This window comes from Eubalaena glacialis, chromosome 4, assembly GCF_028564815.1.
Source record: "Eubalaena glacialis isolate mEubGla1 chromosome 4, mEubGla1.1.hap2.+ XY, whole genome shotgun sequence".
Taxonomy (NCBI): domain Eukaryota; kingdom Metazoa; phylum Chordata; class Mammalia; order Artiodactyla; family Balaenidae; genus Eubalaena; species Eubalaena glacialis.
In genome coordinates, this window is record NC_083719.1 from 130,874,700 (window position 1) to 130,894,151 (window position 19,452).

A 19,452-nucleotide genomic window follows, 5' to 3' on the forward strand; every position below is an offset into this window, starting at 1 on the left:
TCAGGATCCATCTCCTGGGAGTTATGTGTGCTCCAAGATGACACATCCAACATACAGCAGTGACCCAGATCGGAGACTAAATGTTGCAACACGCTAGGCCCTGCCCAGTGTCCCTAAGCCACACATCCTAAATCTCCCATCACTGCCCCAGGAGGAGGAACTAGACAGAAACAAAGATTTTTCCTTTCAAACACTGTCTCTGGGGCCATGAGCCAGAAGCTCCGCTAGTTTCCTCTGACACACAGGACCCCAGCTCTCCAATGCATAGTCCAGGCAGGCAGTTCACAGTGAAAGGCCCCCTCTGCGGACGCCCACTTGACCCTCAGACTGGTGCCTCTGTTTTGGAAAATTCCTCCCCCTCTGGAAGAGGCCTCCGCCAGCAGTTGGGTTCCCTTCCACCGCCCACATGGACTCCTTGAGGTCTCTGCTGCAGTTTGGTTTCGAGTCAGGAGGTTCTGCGGTGCACTGTACAGCAGCCGGTCCCAGAGCACACGCTGCTGAGAAGAGCTGCCCCCACAGCCCTCACTTTCGCAGAATTTGCTTTGCCAATTATTAGTACAATGGGCCAATTCTCATCCTGTGTTGCTCTTGGGGAAATTATGCAGGCTGGGGAACTGGCCTAGATTGGAAATGGAACAGCAGAAGCTGCCAATTAACATGAGTTCTTTTTTTGCATCCCCTAAAGAGGTTAGTCTCTAGGGAGAACTTATAAAAGACATGATCCCAGGCCCTCTAGGAACTCCTTAGCTGCCTCGCATCTCTGTGGCTTGGGACGAATGTCAAAAGTCACTTGGTCTAACTCTCTGTCCAGTGCTTGAATCCCTTAGATGAACTCGTCAGCTACTTCCTGAATACATCCATGTTTGAGGAACTCACCACTCTCCATAGCAGGGCATTCCACCTTTGGATGGCTCTATTGATTTGAAAGGTCTTCCTTTAATTCAATCAAATCCACCTTCCCATAACTCCTCCACTTTGGTCCTTGCTTGTGAGTGAGCCTGGCCAACCACTGAGTCTCCACTCCCAGGAAATAACCAACCACTCAGGAAAATGGCACCTAGGCCAAAACTATAAGGTTTGGAAAAGCACAAGAGAAAGCCTACTGGAGCAGAAAGGCTAATAGGTAGAAGAAGGGTTGGACTATTCTCATGGCCCTGAAAGGCAAAGTAGGTTACAGATTCAGCATGGGATGGATTGCAGGAGCCCCTAAAACTTCAGCTGTACACACATCAGAAAATCTGTGGAAGCAGAGGAGAACAGAAGCTGCAGCTTTTACTTCTTGGGGGTTCAAACTCTCACACCAGGAAGAAAAGAAGGAACTGAAGCATTTGGAGAAACCTGAAGCTTGGTCCAGATTTAGTAGACCTCACGTGATGGGCAGCACCAGTCTCCGTAGGAGGGACTGGTCTTATGGCCAAAGACCTTGGCTTCTCCTTAGAACTTTCTACTTATGCCATTAAAAAGCATCAGGTCTCTCCGCCTCAGACCTGGCTCAACCCTGCCCATGAAGATTTAAGCCATCTCTGCATTCTTGGAAGGGATGTTGGCTCACAAACTCAGAGGGAGTCTGGGACAGTCCCCCATTATGTGGGAAGAGCAAGGAAAAATATGAAAAAGAAAAAAATCTCTCTTGCACATGGGGAAGGTGACAAAACAAGACAATAGGTTAAGGGGAACAGATGAAGGGAGGGGCCTCGTCACCATAACAACAAGCCCAACAATTCTGAAAGATGGAATTTTTTTTTTTCTTTTCACCTGTCATTCTTCTCAGTACTGTCACTCTCCCCGCTCCTGGCAGAAGATAAGTTGTGAGTTTTTCACACCCACCAACAAGCTGCCTGGCTCTGGGGAGTGCAGCTGCTAAGGGAGGGGAAGAGGATGGGGTCTCCCAGAGGGTGCTCAGGAGACTAGGATTCTGTCTTTCGCCTCCCTGGTCAAAGCTGGGAAGCATGTAGCTTCCTCATGAAACATGAACATGGCTGTTTGTACACAAATGTGTGAGAAAGTCCCCTCTTACATGGATACAGAGGAATCAGAGCTCTGGTCCTTAAATAAAAGGAATTTTTGTTCCTGCCCCAGGATACCCATCATATTCCAACAGAGGTAGTCAAAGAGAGTCATTAACGGCAGCTCAATGGAATGCTATGGCCTTGGGCCTCCGGGAGGGTGGGAGGGAGACGCAAGAGGGAGGGGATATGGGGATATATGTATACGTATAGCTGATTCACCTTGTTATACAGCAGAAGCTAACACAACATTATAAAGCAATTATACTCCAATAAAGATGTTAAAAAAAAAGCCAACGGCGCACATAAGGGAAATTAGAAACCTTGCCTAAAAGTAAACTCCTCAACTACGTGGGCTAAGAAGACACCAAGATCAGCCCTGCATTCTACATCCTATCAAATTATGCCAAATTTAGACAGTAGGGCTTCATCTAAGTTTGCTTTCTGACACTGGTGGTGATAGGGCCCAGGTGCTCCCTTGCTTCTAGAGGTCTTCCCAGGATTGTGTGAACATAAAGAAGGATCAGTACCACTGTGTCCTGCAAGAGGTGGCAGTGCCCACACCATCTGGCTGCGCTCTTTGTGTGGCATATGTCCCCTCACCAACATACACTGCCATCCCCATGGACCAGAGAGACCTCCTTCAGAAGTGAGGGATGCTCTCCACCTCCAGACATAATCAAATTCTCAGTCATTGGACCTTCCTCCTTCTGCAGATACATAGAATATGCCTCCTACTCCCACTTCCCTATGAAGATCTGACCATACGTCCTTCCAAGATATATTAGAAATGGACATTCCACCTTCTACATTCAGGGAGGCAGATGGCCTCTTAAGGTTTTTTGAAGACAGTCACAAAAAAAAAAGATGCCCATCACTCCCTTATCCTTGAAGACAATCCACAACCAAAGTGAACTTGAAAAGACCATGAGGAAGGAAACAGAAACCACTTTGGTGACCAGGAGGCAAGATGCACTTCAGCTATTGAAAGGCTGATCAGCTGGTGAAGTCAGCGGGACTCAATCCTTTCCTCCCGGCCTTCTTGTCTACCACCTTCCCCCAGGCCTGCTCCCCAACCATTCTCTCTGAGCTTCACTGTCAACCACTCTTTTCTAAGGTGTGAGCTGATAAGATATTAACATGCCTCCCCACCACACAGAAGAGTTGTACAGGAACTTCTATAAACCATAAGTCCTCCAAGAACTCTAAAGACTTACTTTCCAGCAGAATTACAGAACTCCCAAACAACAAACAGGGAGATATTTTGAGCATTCTGAAAAATCAGGCCAAGTGGGAATTTATTTGTTCAGCCAACTCTTGAACCAAGCACCAAACTCATTTTTGCACATTTCCTTTATCAGGCCGTGATACCAGAGGAGGAGAAATTCTACCCCTTTGAATAATCATTTCCACTGCTTCCAAAGCCAGACTATGCCTTGCCAAGTATAACCCATATTCAAGAACCATCTGCTTTAGCAATACAGGAAGCCACCAGAGGGGTATGCTTTAGATAATCCTACAGCTCTGCTGGCCCAGGCTGCTTCTGGGGAGGGAAGGGATGCTGCTATTTGCCAGCTGCAGTCCCCAAGCTCAGCCCTGCTGAATCCTGTACAATGCACCGAGTAGAACTAGGGCAGAGGCCACTGACTTGGTCAATTACTGACCCCTTTCCCCACGCCCAGATTCCAATAGGCAGATGTCAGAGGAGTCCCTAGGACATGACATTTCACCTTTTGTGTGGCTCGCCTACAACCCCACCTGAAAAAGAACACATGGAGAGATGTAAAAGCTTTATCCCACCCAGTGCCACCAACCAACCTACCAACCATGCCGTGTGCCTGTGCCAGCTGAGGCGTGCATTTCATTTTAATTTGATGAGAAATTTGTACCTGAGCAAACAATATAAACAAAGGTGTTCGAGCCACTGTGACATCTGGGGATGAGTATGCTTCTAAGATTTAAAGATGTTCCCTTGCCTGTGTCAAGAGTTTGATTGACCCCCCTCTCCCCAAGCCATTACCTTCCCCCATGACCAGCAGTTTTGTTTGGTTGTTCTCACCACCTGGGGAGATGCTGTCCCTCAGTCCCCCACTTTTGAACCCCACTAGAGGTGACAGAACTCAGGGATGGTCTCACTGACCGATGACCTTTCTCAGGCTCCACGAAATGAGCTCTGTCCACCTCCTACTGAACATGGACACTTGTCCCCATGACCCTAGGAATTAAGTACCCTGTTCCACAATCCTGTTCATCCAGAACCAGTGCAAGATCTTTTAGCCCAGGCAACAGAGCTTTCTAAATTCAGCTACCTGAGTCTGCCTATGGTGTTTTTCAGCAAGCACCTCCACGAGAAAAATGACTCCAATTAAGCATAATTATTAGGATTTAATAGAGCCATTTTTCTATCTCAGTGCCTTTTTTCTATTACAAGCCCCCGGTTTTCTTTTTCCCTCAACTGGGACTCAGCACAGTAAGTTAAAGGTATACATTTGTTGATCTTTATTATACATACAATAACTGTCTTATTAAATTGAGTTCAAATGCACATCTAGGAGAAAGTTCATTTTAAGTACCAACTCGCAGAAAAACACTCACAGGCATAAACAATAAGCAAGGCCAATGCGTTGCTGAGCAGCCATGGGGTTGGGGGGCAGGAACTGAGCTGAAAAGGAAGGGACACAGTTTCCTGAAAGAATGGAGTAAGCTCAAGCGTGCAGATCTTGGTAGAAGCTGCCCTGACTTCTTGTGTCATCTCCCACCCTCAAACGTGCATTGGGGAGGAGGGGAAATCTAACTATACATTAAATGTAATCAGGGATGCTCAAAAAATTGTTATACACACATATGCTCGCACATGCATACATTTTTTCCTGGGAAATGTTTAACACACTGTCAATAAATACAAAGCCTTTCCAACTATTGTGAATGTTAAAGAGGGTGATGGGGTTGAGTGTATGTGTGTTAAAATGCTGTTTCTTGGATGGTCTCTAGCCCCTTGGCTCACTTGACTCTCCCCCCACCCCCTCCTCTTCCTAGGACAAGACAAGCGCTCTGAGCCTCAGCAATGTGGCCGGCGTGTTCTACATCCTGATCGGAGGACTTGGACTAGCCATGTTGGTTGCCTTAATCGAGTTCTGCTACAAATCGCGTAGCGAATCCAAGCGGATGAAGGTGGCATCGTCTTCCCAGGCCTTTTTCCTAACCTGTTCTGTGATACAGCTGAGTTTTCTGGGAGTCCTTTTACTAGAAAGGGTGGGGAGTGGCAGGAGGTTGAGGTCAATCCGAGGCATGGGATGACAGGAAGCTGTTTTGAGGAAGGTGACAGGGAAAGACACAGCGGTGAGAGAAGAAAGAAGATGGCACGTGTCAGGGTAAACATAAGGCCTGAGAAAACAAATGCATCAGCCAGAGATGGGGGGCTGAGATGAAAAGTTAGGGGTTAAGTGGGCATTCAAGGTAGTGTGAGGCAAGAGTGATTGCTACAAAGGTAGATTATCCCTGAGGTCACGTTAACTGAAGTGTAGCTCCCAAGATGGGGGGGTGGGGGGGGGGCGGGTTGGTATCCTCCCTCTACAAGGTGGATGATCTTGCCATGCTCGGTGAGGGAGGTCTTTTCTTAGCCACCATATGGTAAGATGGACTTTGGCCAAGAGGATCATGCCCCCAGAATGGTAAGCACATTAATTAGATGACCCAAAACTACAGCAAATATAGCTGAAGACAACTAACTGGAAAAGAGAAGAATTATGGAAGATATGAGAGCTGTCTATAAAAACATGAAGATTTTTCAGGGGGGAAAGAAAACATATTAGTTCTGTGGGGTCCCAAAGTATACAACAAGAACTAAGGACTAAAAGCTATGGAGAAGAGATATGAACACAGTAAGTGAGATCTACTTTTCTTTCAGAGCTACCTACCCCAAAATGGGATAGATTATCCCAATAAGCAGCAAGCAGCTCATCACTGGAGGTATACACATAGAGGCTGAATAATTCCTGACAAGGCTATAGAGTCTTGACCTATATGACCTTGAAGGCCCCTCACATGTCATCATCTAGTTTCAGTAAGAAAATATTTTTGGAAGGAAGTGTTCTTCATGTGAGCAACACCATGAGCAAGACATCATGAGGAGGAAGAGAGCACTAAGACACAATCTGTAACCTTCAGCATTTTTAACAAAGAGTGACACAGAAAAACTACCCAGGGAGCCAAACTGTGACATAGAGAGGAAGGCCTATAGGGATATACGGGAGGGAGGAAATATAGGAGGCTTCCAGGAAGAACCAGAAATTAAGAGGAAGGACAAGTGGGATTCAAACCAACAGAAGTGGAAAGAAGCACAGTCATTCTGAGCAATGAACCCTAGGCTGTTACCTTGACTTGACTAGACTAAGAGGACTCACCGGTAGGATTTGCTCTCCTAGAATCTCATGCTTTCCACCCGTGCGCCTTTATGCAGGTCAATCCCTCTCCCTGTCTTCTGTCCCATAGGACCCATTTAAAAGGCAACTTCCCAAGATATAATAACAAGGAATAATTAAGGGATGGTAATGTGATGGTCTTCAGCCAGGGAACCTAGGAGCACCTCCATCCTACCCTTGACCAGGTCATTCAAATCCAGGTCCTCTCAGAAAGGACAAAGCACAGCAAAAGCATGGGCCTCAGATCCTAAACGCGGTGTAGACCTCCAAGGAGCTTGGCTGGACACAACAAAGTCTCCTAGAACCTAAAAAGCTTTCTTTGCCTACTCCATCCAAAACATAAGCCTAAAGACTCTCCTATCTTACCCTCCAAAGTGAGGAAAGTTTACTCCAGAGGCAGCAAGGGGAACAGGAGAAGAACTGGGTGAGCACAACTTTCGCAACCCTCCAAAACCTTCCCCATGGGCCATGACCCAAACCAGTGCCACAGGACTGGCCCAGTACACGTCGTAGGAACTCCCCTAGAACATACTGCAGTGTAGGGTCTAAAGCAAGGCTCTGGAGACTGAATGTCTGACCACAAATCTTGCCTGCTCCTCATGTTAACTGTGTCATCTTGAACAAGTTTCAATAGCTCTCCGATCCTCCTTTTCTATAAAATGGAGCTACTGGTAGTACAGAACTCATAAAACTGTTGTGGATTATATGAAAAAATTGATATAAAGGGCTCTGCAAAATGCTTGGGCCATAGTAAGCCCTCAATAAATAATAATAACTAGAATTTATAATAATAATATATTATTATTAGTGGCCAGCTACAGCCTCCTTAAGACTTCCCTTTTATAGCCCCTACTTATATGTCCCAGGCTTTTTTAAGCTACAGAGATTGTCAGTTCCTTAAGGTAAGAAGGCGTGTCTGATTTCTCTTTGGACATCCCACATACATAGGGTAAGTATTAGTAATAATTAACGTGGAATTGTATCTAGAGAAAATCTCTTGGAGGATGAAGTGAGGCATTGGAAGGAGCTGCTGTTAGGTTAAGCAAACACAACCATCAAAACCGCCCAGCCTAGAAGCACACACAACACCGTCCAAAGTGCTTTTGTTCCCATCTGTTTGTACTCACAAGATCTGATGAGACCAGGCATCCCCAAGCAGGAAAGCTGGACTTCCGGCCCTTACTATGGGATGATCATGTCCCACTATTCATAGTCAGTGCCAGGTGGTGGTACCAGGGTGGCTAATGACTAAGATCCTCTTAAACCTGTACAATGTTGACCTTCACTGCTGAAGTCACAACATTCAGGTAAAGACAAGAATCCTTATAAGAGGCTACTGAATCATGTCATAACTTCTGGGAGACATTCTCACCCTTCCCTTTCCAAAGAAAATATCGAATTTCTCAGGAGACAACATCAGGATCTCTTGGAATCATTAATGCAAGGTCTTTCATCACAATCTTCTATAGTTAATTCCACTGGTTGGCATAACTTCTGTCCAACTCACCGAGGCTCCTAATAGAATTATTAATCTTCCACCTGCAGAAAAGATGCCTCTACGCTCCTTATTAGTTAACCCAACCCTTAATTTTCAAAGCTCCATCAACTTCTCTCTTATCCAAAGGAGATAAGTGAACACATTCTGCTTGCCTCTCAGACTTTCCAGGTTTGCAGTTCTCTTTATCATTCTGTACTTTGCCTTCTCCAAAGGCAGATTAACTCTTTCCAGAAGTGCAGCCTCCAGCCTCACACAGTGGACCACAATGACAGTGTCCAGGACCTTTGGCAAGAATCTTCCCTCTTGTTTCTTTCCTTAGTCACAGTATGTGGCCAACTCTTAAGACCTGGAGCCCCTAAACCTAGTTCATGATCAGCCTCCTACTTCTCAAGAGTGTATTAGGAGCCCTTCCCCACTCTGCATGAAAAAGAGAAGAAAGAGGAAGAGGGGGTGGAAAAGAGAAAGAAGGGAAGGAAGGAGAGAGAAGAAGGGAAGGAATAAAGGAAAGATATCTTTTCAGTAACTTCCATGTTCAAAGCACTTTATATATATTTTCATTAACCCTGTTCTTGCAATTCAACAGATGAAGAAATAGGGGTTCAGAGAAGCTAAGTAGTTTTTCCAACAAGGTCACATAAGCTCAGAGCTGGAGGAACAGGAATTAGACCTCCAGCATGGCCCCTGCAAAGCCTGGGTTCTTGGTACCAACCAAGCTACTTCTCGTAAATTTCTCTCTCCTCCCCAACCACACGGCAACAGATAATTTTTATCACCTACTACCTCCCGTCAAAACCCCACCCACAGTGCAGAGACAAATAAGATGCAGCCCTTATCCTTAGGTTTGCCTGATCTAGCTGTTGAGGCCATCCGTGGGATGTCATCCTTTGCTTGTGCATTATTGAGACCCTTTCCCCTTCGATGTCACATGAGCAGGACACAGAACAAGTGTCACAGGGATGGTGGGAAGGCACCCTGCAGGCAGTCCTTCCACAGAGACATATGGAGAACCACTGCCTGCTAGGCATTGCTCAGCACTGGGGATACAGTCAGGAACAAACCAGGCACAACTTCTGATTTCAGGAAGCTGAGAATTTAATTGGAAGACAGAAACAAGCAAATACGTATATGTTCAATGAGTGTTTGAAGAAAAAGGTCCATGCTCTCAGGTCCTGATCGGGGAATGGGGTCTGGGGCAGGACAGAGAGGCTTCCCTGAGAAACTGATGTTTAACAGACTTGAAACAGGAAAAGAATTAACCAGGGGAAGACAATTGCTACCAAAGGATGCACAAGTATCACAGACCCAAAGACCAGAACTCTTGCCCAGAAATGAGTGGAAAGCCAGGGAGACTGGGCACAGGAAGACTGAGGGAAAAGGAGAGCATGGGAGAGTTGGGGACTCAGAGAGGGACTTCAGGCGACCACAACATTTCAGTATAATTGAAACTGTCATACAGTAGCAAAAATATAAAACCCAAGACATACTCCAAATTGAATAAAGTCTCAGACGCCCTGTCCCTCCCCTCTGCCCAGGAAAACAGACAGGAACCTGAGCCCTTAGTTGATATTAAGGACAACCAGGGTGTTTATTATTCACCACCTTGCTCCCCCAAAGAAATAATCCCCAGCCGCTCCCACCCCCAGGAGAGCCGCTGACTTTTCATAATTGTAGTGGCTGTGCTGACACGGGCTGTGTCGAAACCACACATTGAGGCTTTGCACATTTCCCTGCAATTAACGCGCAGCTGAGTGACATGGTCAGGCAGAGGAGGGGGTCATCCTCCACAGCAGGCGGTCCCTCTGGCTCTCAGCATGCATGCTAGGATGAGGTCATCACCCAGGGCTGAGCTTTTATTAGGTTGTTCTATGACAGGCAGAGGCTGGGCAGACTTTTCTTAGAAAAGCAAGTAGCTGAGAAGTTAGGATGTAATCAGTGTTGGAGAAATGAGTCTCTGAAGCACCAACTTGGGGGATTTTGAGGTTGGACTTTTCACTCACCCTTTTCTCCCTGAGTATCAGTTTCAAAAACAACTTATAAGGATGAACTTAAAGAATGGCTGGTATGTCAAGGATGGACAGGAGAGAACCTCAGTTCCTAGAGGCAAGGGGAGAAATGACATCAGCTTACGACTGGTTAGCTACAGGGGGGAGGAGGACCCACAGTCAGGAGGTCATCCACTTTGACCCTAGGTCACAGATAACTAACTTGAAGCAAGTCAGTAACAAGTCCTCAGTTTCTCTATAAAGTGAAATCAACTCCATCAGGGTGTTTCCACCTTGCTTGCGTATTAAAATCACCTGGGGAGTTTTTAAAACTCCAGATGTCCAGGCCACACACCATACCTACTAAGTCAGCATCCCTGGGGTAGGTCTCAGGCATCAGTGCTTTTTTTCCCCCAGAACTCCCCAGATGATACCAACATGTGGCCAAGTTTGAGAACTAGTGAAATAGTCATTTTTAGCAGTGCTTCCCACTCCAAAGTTTTGACTCTATTCCTCCCTTCTCCTGAGATTAGAAAGAAAGCCAGTAAGCAGGTAATCCCCACCATCAATGGCAGTATGGAGTCATTTACCTCTGAGAACCCTTCACCTTCCTTGAAAACCAATTCTGAATGACGTGAACTTGGAGGGTTTTAGCTACATGCCTGGCTAAATTATCTCAGATTTTGATAGGCACCAATAGATTATGACACCAGCCTTCTCCTTTAAGGTGAATTTGTCAAGTACCACCAACTTCCATGGAATATTACGGAAATATGTGTGACCTTTTGAGAAACAAAGCCCAGAGTGATCTGTGTGAACTTTAAACTTTTTTTTTTTAAGGGGTGTGGCAAAGAAAAATCAGAAGATAGACATTCCAAGCTAATCCATAGAAGGTTCCACACTGCCCACACACAAAAATAAAAAGTTATTTTCTTTTCAACATTTTAAAAGTGAGAATAAGTAACCATGCATTCCTCATGTTTTCTTTTCACATTTCCCCCATAGAGCATCACAGTGGTGTTTATGTGACCTTGACTTAGAAGAATGCTATCCAGGTCACACTTCCTCTTCCGTGAAGGACAACCAGGCAGAATGTAAATAAATCACATCCAGGAGTCTGAAGAGGAGACAGAACCCATGTGGGTGGAGCATCATATGGGGCAGATCTGTCTGAATCATGGATTTTTTTAAAAGAAAGAATATTTTAAAACACTGTCAGAACTGCCAGTAATAAGAGGATCCTCCCAGCATAGTAAAGCAGAAAGAGTAACAACTGGGTCAAAACTGCCCCGTTTACATCCGTGAGGCCACAGTAGGTTGACTGCTTTCTCTGATCACTAGAATCATGCCAATGTGCAAAAGAGGAAGCCATCAACTTTTTGAGAATGGCCCTATGTGTTTGGCTTTTCTTAGACAAATTCAAGGATATCTACTGGGCCTCTAACAACATGCTAGACACGCTGGCAGGTAGCTAAGGATTGAGAAGACACAGCCCTTGTCCTTCTCCAGACAGTTAGTTCTCTTAAAGAAGACGAAAGTTACATACCTGAAGCAGAATCATTGCAAGCGAATCTCGAATGCATGAGTACTGGCAGGGGTGGGGGGCAGGACTTGCTGGGGCAGTCTAAGACAACTTCAAGGAGGTAGGAACAAACTGAGTCTTGAAGGATGGGTAGGTTGATCTTAGAGAAAGAAACCTCTCAACTCATATACCCCTCAACTCATTCTCCTTTGTGTTGATTCCCACCAAGAAACTAAGCCTTACCTCAAAATTTCTATAGGTATCTTTCAACGGGAAGTTGGAAGTGATAGGAAGAGGGTTTAAATTTCATGTCATGAAGTTTCTCTCTCCAAACGATCTTGGAACAGAACACTTCCTCTTGTCTAATAGGATACGGTTCTAATTACAGATTGTGGTCTTGAGCATTCTCTCTAACTCATCTGATCCTGGGGTGATCATTGGAGCTCTTTTCACATCTAGAATTCCAACATTCTAGAAGTCACAAGCTTTCACAAATCAGTAGCACTGATCTGATGTGTCGGTTTAGAAGTACAGGTTACATGTGCTGATGGGAAGCAGATGACGTGCAGATATTGATCTTTGGAATTCCTTCTCATTTTCTTTAGCACATGCTTCTTTCCAATTACATTATGCTGACTGTATTATTCAAACAAGTCCGACATTCCCTTAACACATACTGCTAGAGGTAGGATAGCATTCTTGCAGAAGTAAATCAGAGGTAGTTTTAAATTTTCAGCTAACAATGATACACCCTCAATTTTTTGTTAACATTTCAACTCATTTTTCATGCAGTATAGTACCATTCTTGCTAATAAAATCAGTAGGTGCACACATAATTACATTTTGACAAACATGGAGATTTAAAAGGTCTAGAGAGATAAGGAAACATGCACAAGGTCACACAACTAGCTGATGTCAGAACCAGGGCTAAAACCTAAGTTTCCTAAACCCCATTTCTAGAGTCTTCTACTTGGTCGTGTTGCTATGTTTATTATCATCAATACTACCATGGATCTGTTGTACCTTTAGAAATCACAGAATATAAGAACAGGAAAGGATCTTAGAGATCACCCAATCCAGCACACCTTACTAAATCAAGAGCACGTGAGGTCCAGAGAGGGGATCAGACTTGTCCAGAGCCACATAACAGTTTTGTGGGTTCATGGGAAGTCAAGACTAGCATTACACATTAGGAAAAAAGTTGGATGGGTAGGAGAGTGGGGCGACATTTTAAGTCCAGTGCTGACTCATTCTCCTTGCCAATCACTGCCAAGGACCTGGGGAAGAACCCCCGGTCCTCCTGAAAAGGGTTTCTGTTTGATCCCACAGCAATCCATCAACGAAGCCATACGGACATCGACACTCCCCCGAAACAGCGGGGCAGGAGCCAGCGGTGGCGGTAGTGGAGAGAACGGCCGGGTGGTCAGCCATGACTTCCCCAAGTCCATGCAATCGATCCCCTGCATGAGCCACAGTTCAGGGATGCCCTTGGGAGCCACCGGATTGTAACTGGAGCAGACGGAGACCCCTTGGGGAGTGTGCCCAGGCTCCCCCAGTTCCATCCCAAACCCTTCAGTGCCAAAAACAACAAAATGAAATGCCACCGCCACCAACCACCATGACCACGAGGAGGATGATTCAACAGATGTTCCTGAAGAATTGAGAAACCATTTTGCGGCCCCTTTTCCTTTTCTGATGTTCTTTCACCCTTTTCCGTTTGCTAAGTGAGGATGACAAATAACACTGTACTGCAATAAGGGGAGAATAACCCTGTTACATAGAGCCTGTGTCTCTGAACATGGAGTCACTGGCGCACTAATGAGGAAGCTGTCCTGTTTTCTTTGAATTCGGTTATTCATGCGTCTTAGTGTGTGCACTATATATTTTTTCTTATTAATATCCATGGTTTGCAGGTTCTGTTAGGCCCCTTCCTTTTATCCTTCTTACTCCCAACTCCCGACCCATCCCACTTTAGTTTAGTTTAGTTTTCAGATTGGAGATTCAAGATTCGTTCCACCTGACAAGCAAGCAAAAGGAAAAAAGCAATCTTCAAATGAATTCATCATGGGAGCTCTCCAGATTCCCCTCCACACCTCGGCCCCAAGCCGTGGGTGGAGACCGATGCTGTTGCAGGAGTGGGCTGCCTCCCACACACAGGGCACTGCCTAGGCGCTGATTTAGCTGAGAACACGTGTGAAGCAACTCAGACCCAGGGTGGCGGAGAAGGTAAAGGCAGGTGTGCAGTCAGAAGAGGACTCGTGAAGTTATTGCCAGAGGCTCAGATAAAGCTTCTTTGAATGTGTGACAGCCATCTCACAGGCCTTAGGTGGAACAGTGTGCTTCGTCACAGAGTCAAGCTCAGCCATGAGGACTGTGTCCTCCTGCTACGCTCAAGCCCCAAAGGCACTCTGGTGGCTGAAGGGCAACTGGCCCCCTGAACCAGGTAGAGCCTTGAGAAGAGCTGGCATCCAGGGAGATAGCACCCCTGATTCTCACCCGTCATTTGCTTGACATCTGAGCAGGAACCCCATTGTAGAACAGACTCTCTCTTCAGAGCGTCTGATGTGGGGGGGGGAAATGTTATAGAAGCTAAATGCAAAAGAAAGCTGATGGAAGAACTTTGGAAGAGGAAGCTTCATCAAAGCCCACAAGCAATAGAACCTTCCACGGTGTGCCCTGTCCTACGATTGAGAGACCAAGTATGAAACTTAGGGTTTTGGTGACCTAGAAAACTTGAGTTTTTATGTCCATATAAAAGTGTTGTTTTAGCAGGTAGCCAGATAACCTTCTGTCATCTTTAGAAAGTAAAATGCCCAAGGCTGAATGATTTGAAGGAGGATAGGGAGATGGAATAAGTTGATAATAACACTGGGGGACCGTAAGATTCCTGACCCCAACTTCTCACCCAAGGAGGCCAACCTTCCCCCTGGCTAAGACAGAATGAGGACGTTGTATTCCAGTGACCAGAATCAACAGGCCCATGTTTGTGACTACAACCTGAATGAAAACAAGATTGGAGAAGTGACAGGGTTTATGGAGAGAAATCCAGGCTGACTACAACTTTGGTTGAGGTCTTGGGGAGGTGGGTCCAGGCACATAGCTATCTTGGAGATCCCAACTCTCATTCTTGGTGCAATCGGCTTCCAGCTCTCCAGCAGCCACTCTCCTAGGTGCATGATTCAGTGCGTGCCATGTGTCATCAGCTCTCATTGATAACCATAATCTGGCTTGTTCCCTTACTCCCTACTTCTATCCAGTCTCTCTGCTACGGGTTATCATTAGCAATTGACAAACTAAAGGTTTTGGAGCCTACCTACAAGTGGGGGCAGCATGACTGGCTTCATCTGTGGATTCTCTCTGTGGACACCCACCATCTCTATGTCTCTTCCATCCACCTTTCATCAGCCATAGCAAAGAACCATCAAACTCTTTGCCCTTTCAACTCAAGTGTTGTTGTTCAGTCTCTCACGTGTCAATGTGGGCATGGTACGTGAAGCAGGACCCTCAAGATGGATTGTCACTTTTTGCTACTGCCAGCTGGTGTCCTCCCCATCCCTTGACCTCTCACCAGATCTTTCCCAACCCTTAACCTACCACTGCAGAATCTGATAGGAGCCACCATTAGGGAGTCTGCATTTCGGAGGAGTTGGAAAATAACCCTCTACCATCAACTTGCTTCAAAGACTTTTTGCCTTTGGCCTGGTAAGATGCCTCTTCAGCCAGTAAGCTCACCAGTAACATGATCTGATAGGAAGAGACCACCGATGCTAGAAATGAGGGTCTGTGCTATGTGGGGGTCCAAGACTCCAGCAGAAGATGTTTTTCATCAATGGAGGGGTGATGGGGAAAACAAAAGTAAGAAAAAAGTTAACTTGTATTATGTATTTTTACTACACTTTTCTTAAAAATAGAGCAATGGAAAACTCTGAAAGAGACTGACATTTTTCTCAACAGGAATCCATACTTAACAGTTCTGGCTTTCATTAAATTTTGCTCTTTGGTACCTGGGCCTTTTATTTAACATCTTTATTTGTTTTAACTCTCTTGGCAGATGTGTGAAAGGATTTTTGCTTGATCAAACACTAAATATTTTTCTTGGTTCCTGTTTTTCTTTCAAATAACCAGGTTTTTTTTTTCTTTTGGTATTTGCATAAAATGAAATTATCACCAAGAATTAAATCACTGTGGATCCACTATCTACTTTTCATATTTGTCCATTCCATTTTTGTGCCATTTCTGAAGCCAGAGCTCTAAACTGTTATTTTCTTATTGCTAAGCCTAAGTTCAGTGCATTTTTCATGGGGACCAGTACTCCTGACTCACAAACAGCTCTTCAAACAAGTCATTTCAGATGAACTAGATCATTGTGAGTTATTCATCCAAGTAAGATAACAGCAACAAAAAGACAGAATGGTATTGGTTTTCAAGGGCCATGGTTCCAACTGCATAAGGAACAGGGTTCGACTTGCAGTGGTCACAGTACCCCTAGGGAACTGCATGGCTCACAGCGGGTGTCTTCCAGACATCCCCAAGTTGGAGTCCAGGTATATTTGTGATGTGCAAGTCACAACCAAAACCAAATCTAGACCAGCCTTATAAATAGATAATCTAGGCCCTCAGACCACATGACCGCCCCCCCTTCCTGCCTGAAATCTATTCTTTCACTCATTTGTTGACACTTAAATACCAGTGATGAAGAACGGCTTCAAGTGCTTTCTTTCCCAGGGGACTTTGCACATTAGCAGGGGTCAGAGGTCTCAAATAACAGTGGCATTTCAGGCAGCGACTGCCATGGTTTAAAAGGGCTGGGGGAAGGGAAAGAAGCTAGCAGACTTGTGTGAAGCTCCCGTCACTGTTCAGACCCACCTGCAGTCACCTCCAGCATCTAGGGTGCTTCTGAATGAAGAAGCCCTTAGCACCAGCTGCCACATGGAGAAAACTGATCTCTGTCACCTTACCATCAAATGGTTGGGATCATGATCATAATGGCTACAAGAGCACAGGTTACCACGCACTGAGCACTTACTACGTTAAGCACACTTCGTATCTTCTATATCATGATGGTGGCCTGCTAAGAAACGAGGAATCTCAGACTTAAAGGGCTATCACGACCTCCTCACAGTCTTGTAAGTAACAGAGCCGAGATTCTGCCTGGAATCCAAAGGCTTTACGTTGCTCATCTCCCTGTTAACCAGGTTACGATACGTGGTGGACAGGAAAATCACAGGCAAACAGTTCTCTGCCTTCCTGTAATACCAGAGCAACTGAAAATGGAATGGTTCAAGCTACACCTGCCACACCTTTGGGAAAGCCAATCTATCCTCTCGGGGCATGAGCGATCACTAATCCAGACGGGATTAGCCCAAAAGGAGAAGAGGAGGAAGAGTCACTTTGGGCCCCTTTAAAATAGATCCAGGCTAAAGAGCAGCAAGCAGGTTGGAAAGGGGACTGAAAAGCAGATCCCCTGCAGAATAGTTGGTTCAGCCTGGAGAAGGATCCTCAAGGCTGTCCCGGGAAGTGGAGCTAGCTTTCTGTGTGGACAAGACCAGGATCAGTTCTGGGACTAAACAAGGAGTTCCCAATGGTCAAAGTATCCCCATGGTAGGATTAGGCTGCCCCTGGAGTCGGAACAAACCCTGGTTGAGGAGATGCCACTGGTGTGAAAGTTGAAATATATAGCCTCTAATGTTCCTTACTTTATCTTTGCATCTTTTATAGCCCTGTTCAGCTTATCTGCTGAGTAACACTCTGATACACACTAAGAGGGGGTCAACAAGGCCCTACACAAATGGGCATGAATATCACTAAAACAGTGTCAAAAATCAACTTGTCCTCATCGAGAGACAAGATGGCAAGTTCCTTCCTTACCAAATGCTAATGTTCCCTCTAGGAAAGCATGTCTACGGAGGTCCATTCCTATCCTACACTACAGATAAGAAAACTGAGGTTCTTGAGTAAGAAGCCACTTTCTTTGCTCCTATCAGAGGACTAGAATAACATTTTCTCCCTTGGGATCATAGACATTTGACTGCCATCTGGTAACTTGGGTTCTAGTGTGAGTCTGGCCACTGACAAATAACCCCAATATAGTGCTTTGTAATTTTCAAACAAGTTTTGTTTCTTGAAGTTTCCAGATCACACCCTGAGCAGAGAAGTAATGTACTAGAGTGGAAAGTGGAAAGGTCAGTAGATGAGATCAGGATTCACAATACCTGGCTTCTCCTCCTCCTGCTTTTTCAACCTAGGACAAGAAAATTAACTACCTGAGCCTCATTTTCCTATCAAAGATATGGGACATCTGGTGTCAAAATAGGCAGTGACTCTTGACCCTAACTGGAGTCACGTAGGGAACTTTAAACAAAATCACCAATGCCCAAGATGCATCTCCAAATACACAGCCATGCACGCATGGTTGTCATCGTTTCATTGTTGTTGTTTTGTTTTGAACTTTCAGGTGATTAACATGTGCAGCCAGGATTGAGAACCACTACAATCAGGCCACCCTGGGGATATAAAAAATACTCATCATGAAAACTGTGAAAATTTCAAAGCATCATATTAGGGTTGTCTGTGGCCAGACTAACACCAGAACCCAGGTTACCTGATAGCAGTCAAATCTCCAGGAGAGAAAATACCATTATATTCATCTGATACAAGGGAAGGCTAGGATACAGTCCTCAACTTGGGCTCTAAATGCTCCTTTTTACCCTTTAGGCATGTTTGTAATAATAACATTCTGCTGGGGGAAGAAAGAGACACAGGATGTTAAGAGATAAAATATAATCATCAGAGGAGCATCCTCAGGAAAGAGGGGGAGAGGAAATCACTCTGTCAAATGAGTCAGCTTTCAACAGAGCCAGTTATTTTCCAAACTGGAAAACTACTTGGCTGTTTCCATTATAGACACCAAATCCCACCACCTGCATTTTTAACACTGTCCACTGGGAAGCACTGCCTATCAGCCTCATCTTCCACGGGCACTGAGTCCTGCTGGCAACAACTCTAACTTCTCCTCAATAGTATGCTTGCCATTTTTATACCACCACATACAAGGGAGGAGGGAACCAGCATTTACTTAGATTAACTGCATACCAGGTAAGATTTTAGAGCTTTACAAACATCTCATTTAGTCCTCAACACAATTCTGTGAGGTGGGAATTTATCACCCCTCCTTTGCATGTGAGGAAATGGAAGCTCAGAGTGGTTCAGAACTCAAGGTCATGCAGCCAACCAATGACTTGATCTCCATTCTAATCCCAGTTTGTCTCTCTCCAAAGTCATTACCTTTTCACTTTACTTGACTGTCTCTTAAGGAGATTTCACCATGCTAAGGAAAAGCACTGGACTAAGATAGAAAACATACAAAGTCTATGGCCTCCATCACTGCCAATCTGTGGTTCGATCTTGGGCAATTCATTTCCCTCCTCTAGGCCTCAGTGACCTTGTTTGTGAAATGAGAAAAGAGGCATTAATCTAACTGATCTCAAAGATCCCTGGTTGTAGCCTTATGTCAGTGGTTCTCAATCAGATGCAATGTCATGCCCCCTGGGACATTTGGCAATGTCTGGAGATATTTTTGGTTACCATAACTGGGGGTAGATGTTGCTACTGGAATTTAGTGGGTAGAGGCCCAGGGATGCTGCTAAACATCCGACAACACACAGGGAAGCCTCCCACAACAAAGAATTATCCAGCCCAAAATGTCAATAGTGCTGAGGTTGAGAAACTCTGTCTTCTGTAATTATAGCATCTCAGTAGCATGTCGGGATACGGATGATGGTGAGACAAGCCTGAAGAGAAAAAGGTCAAGGATTCTAAGGCAGGTGAACCATCAGAGAAGATGAACAGTTACATCAATTTAGACAAGGAAGAAACTGATTTTTAGGGAAACAGGCTGAGGCCAGAAGAGATTAGCCCACAGTGTAAATCTAGACAGGGCTGAGAAGCCAAGGCTGGTGAGTCCATCAGGCATCTAGACAGAGCTAACAGTTGTGACTGAGGAGAGAGCAGAGGTCTCTGCCTG

The 19,452-nt window shown here is 45.3% G+C and overlaps 1 protein-coding gene across 4 annotated transcripts in view; it reads left to right on the plus strand.

The window, feature by feature from the left end:
• GRIA1 (glutamate ionotropic receptor AMPA type subunit 1) overlaps positions 1–12,938 on the plus strand; it is a 308,685-nt gene extending 295,747 nt beyond the window's left edge. For all 4 annotated transcript variants that reach the window (XM_061188360.1, XM_061188359.1, XM_061188361.1 and 1 more), the window contains 2 exons: positions 5,043–5,177; positions 12,738–12,938. In XM_061188360.1, coding sequence (XP_061044343.1) covers positions 5,043–5,177; positions 12,738–12,938 — 336 coding nt within the window. The remainder of the gene's footprint in view (positions 1–5,042; positions 5,178–12,737) is intronic.
• The last annotated feature ends 6,514 nt before the right edge of the window (positions 12,939–19,452 follow it).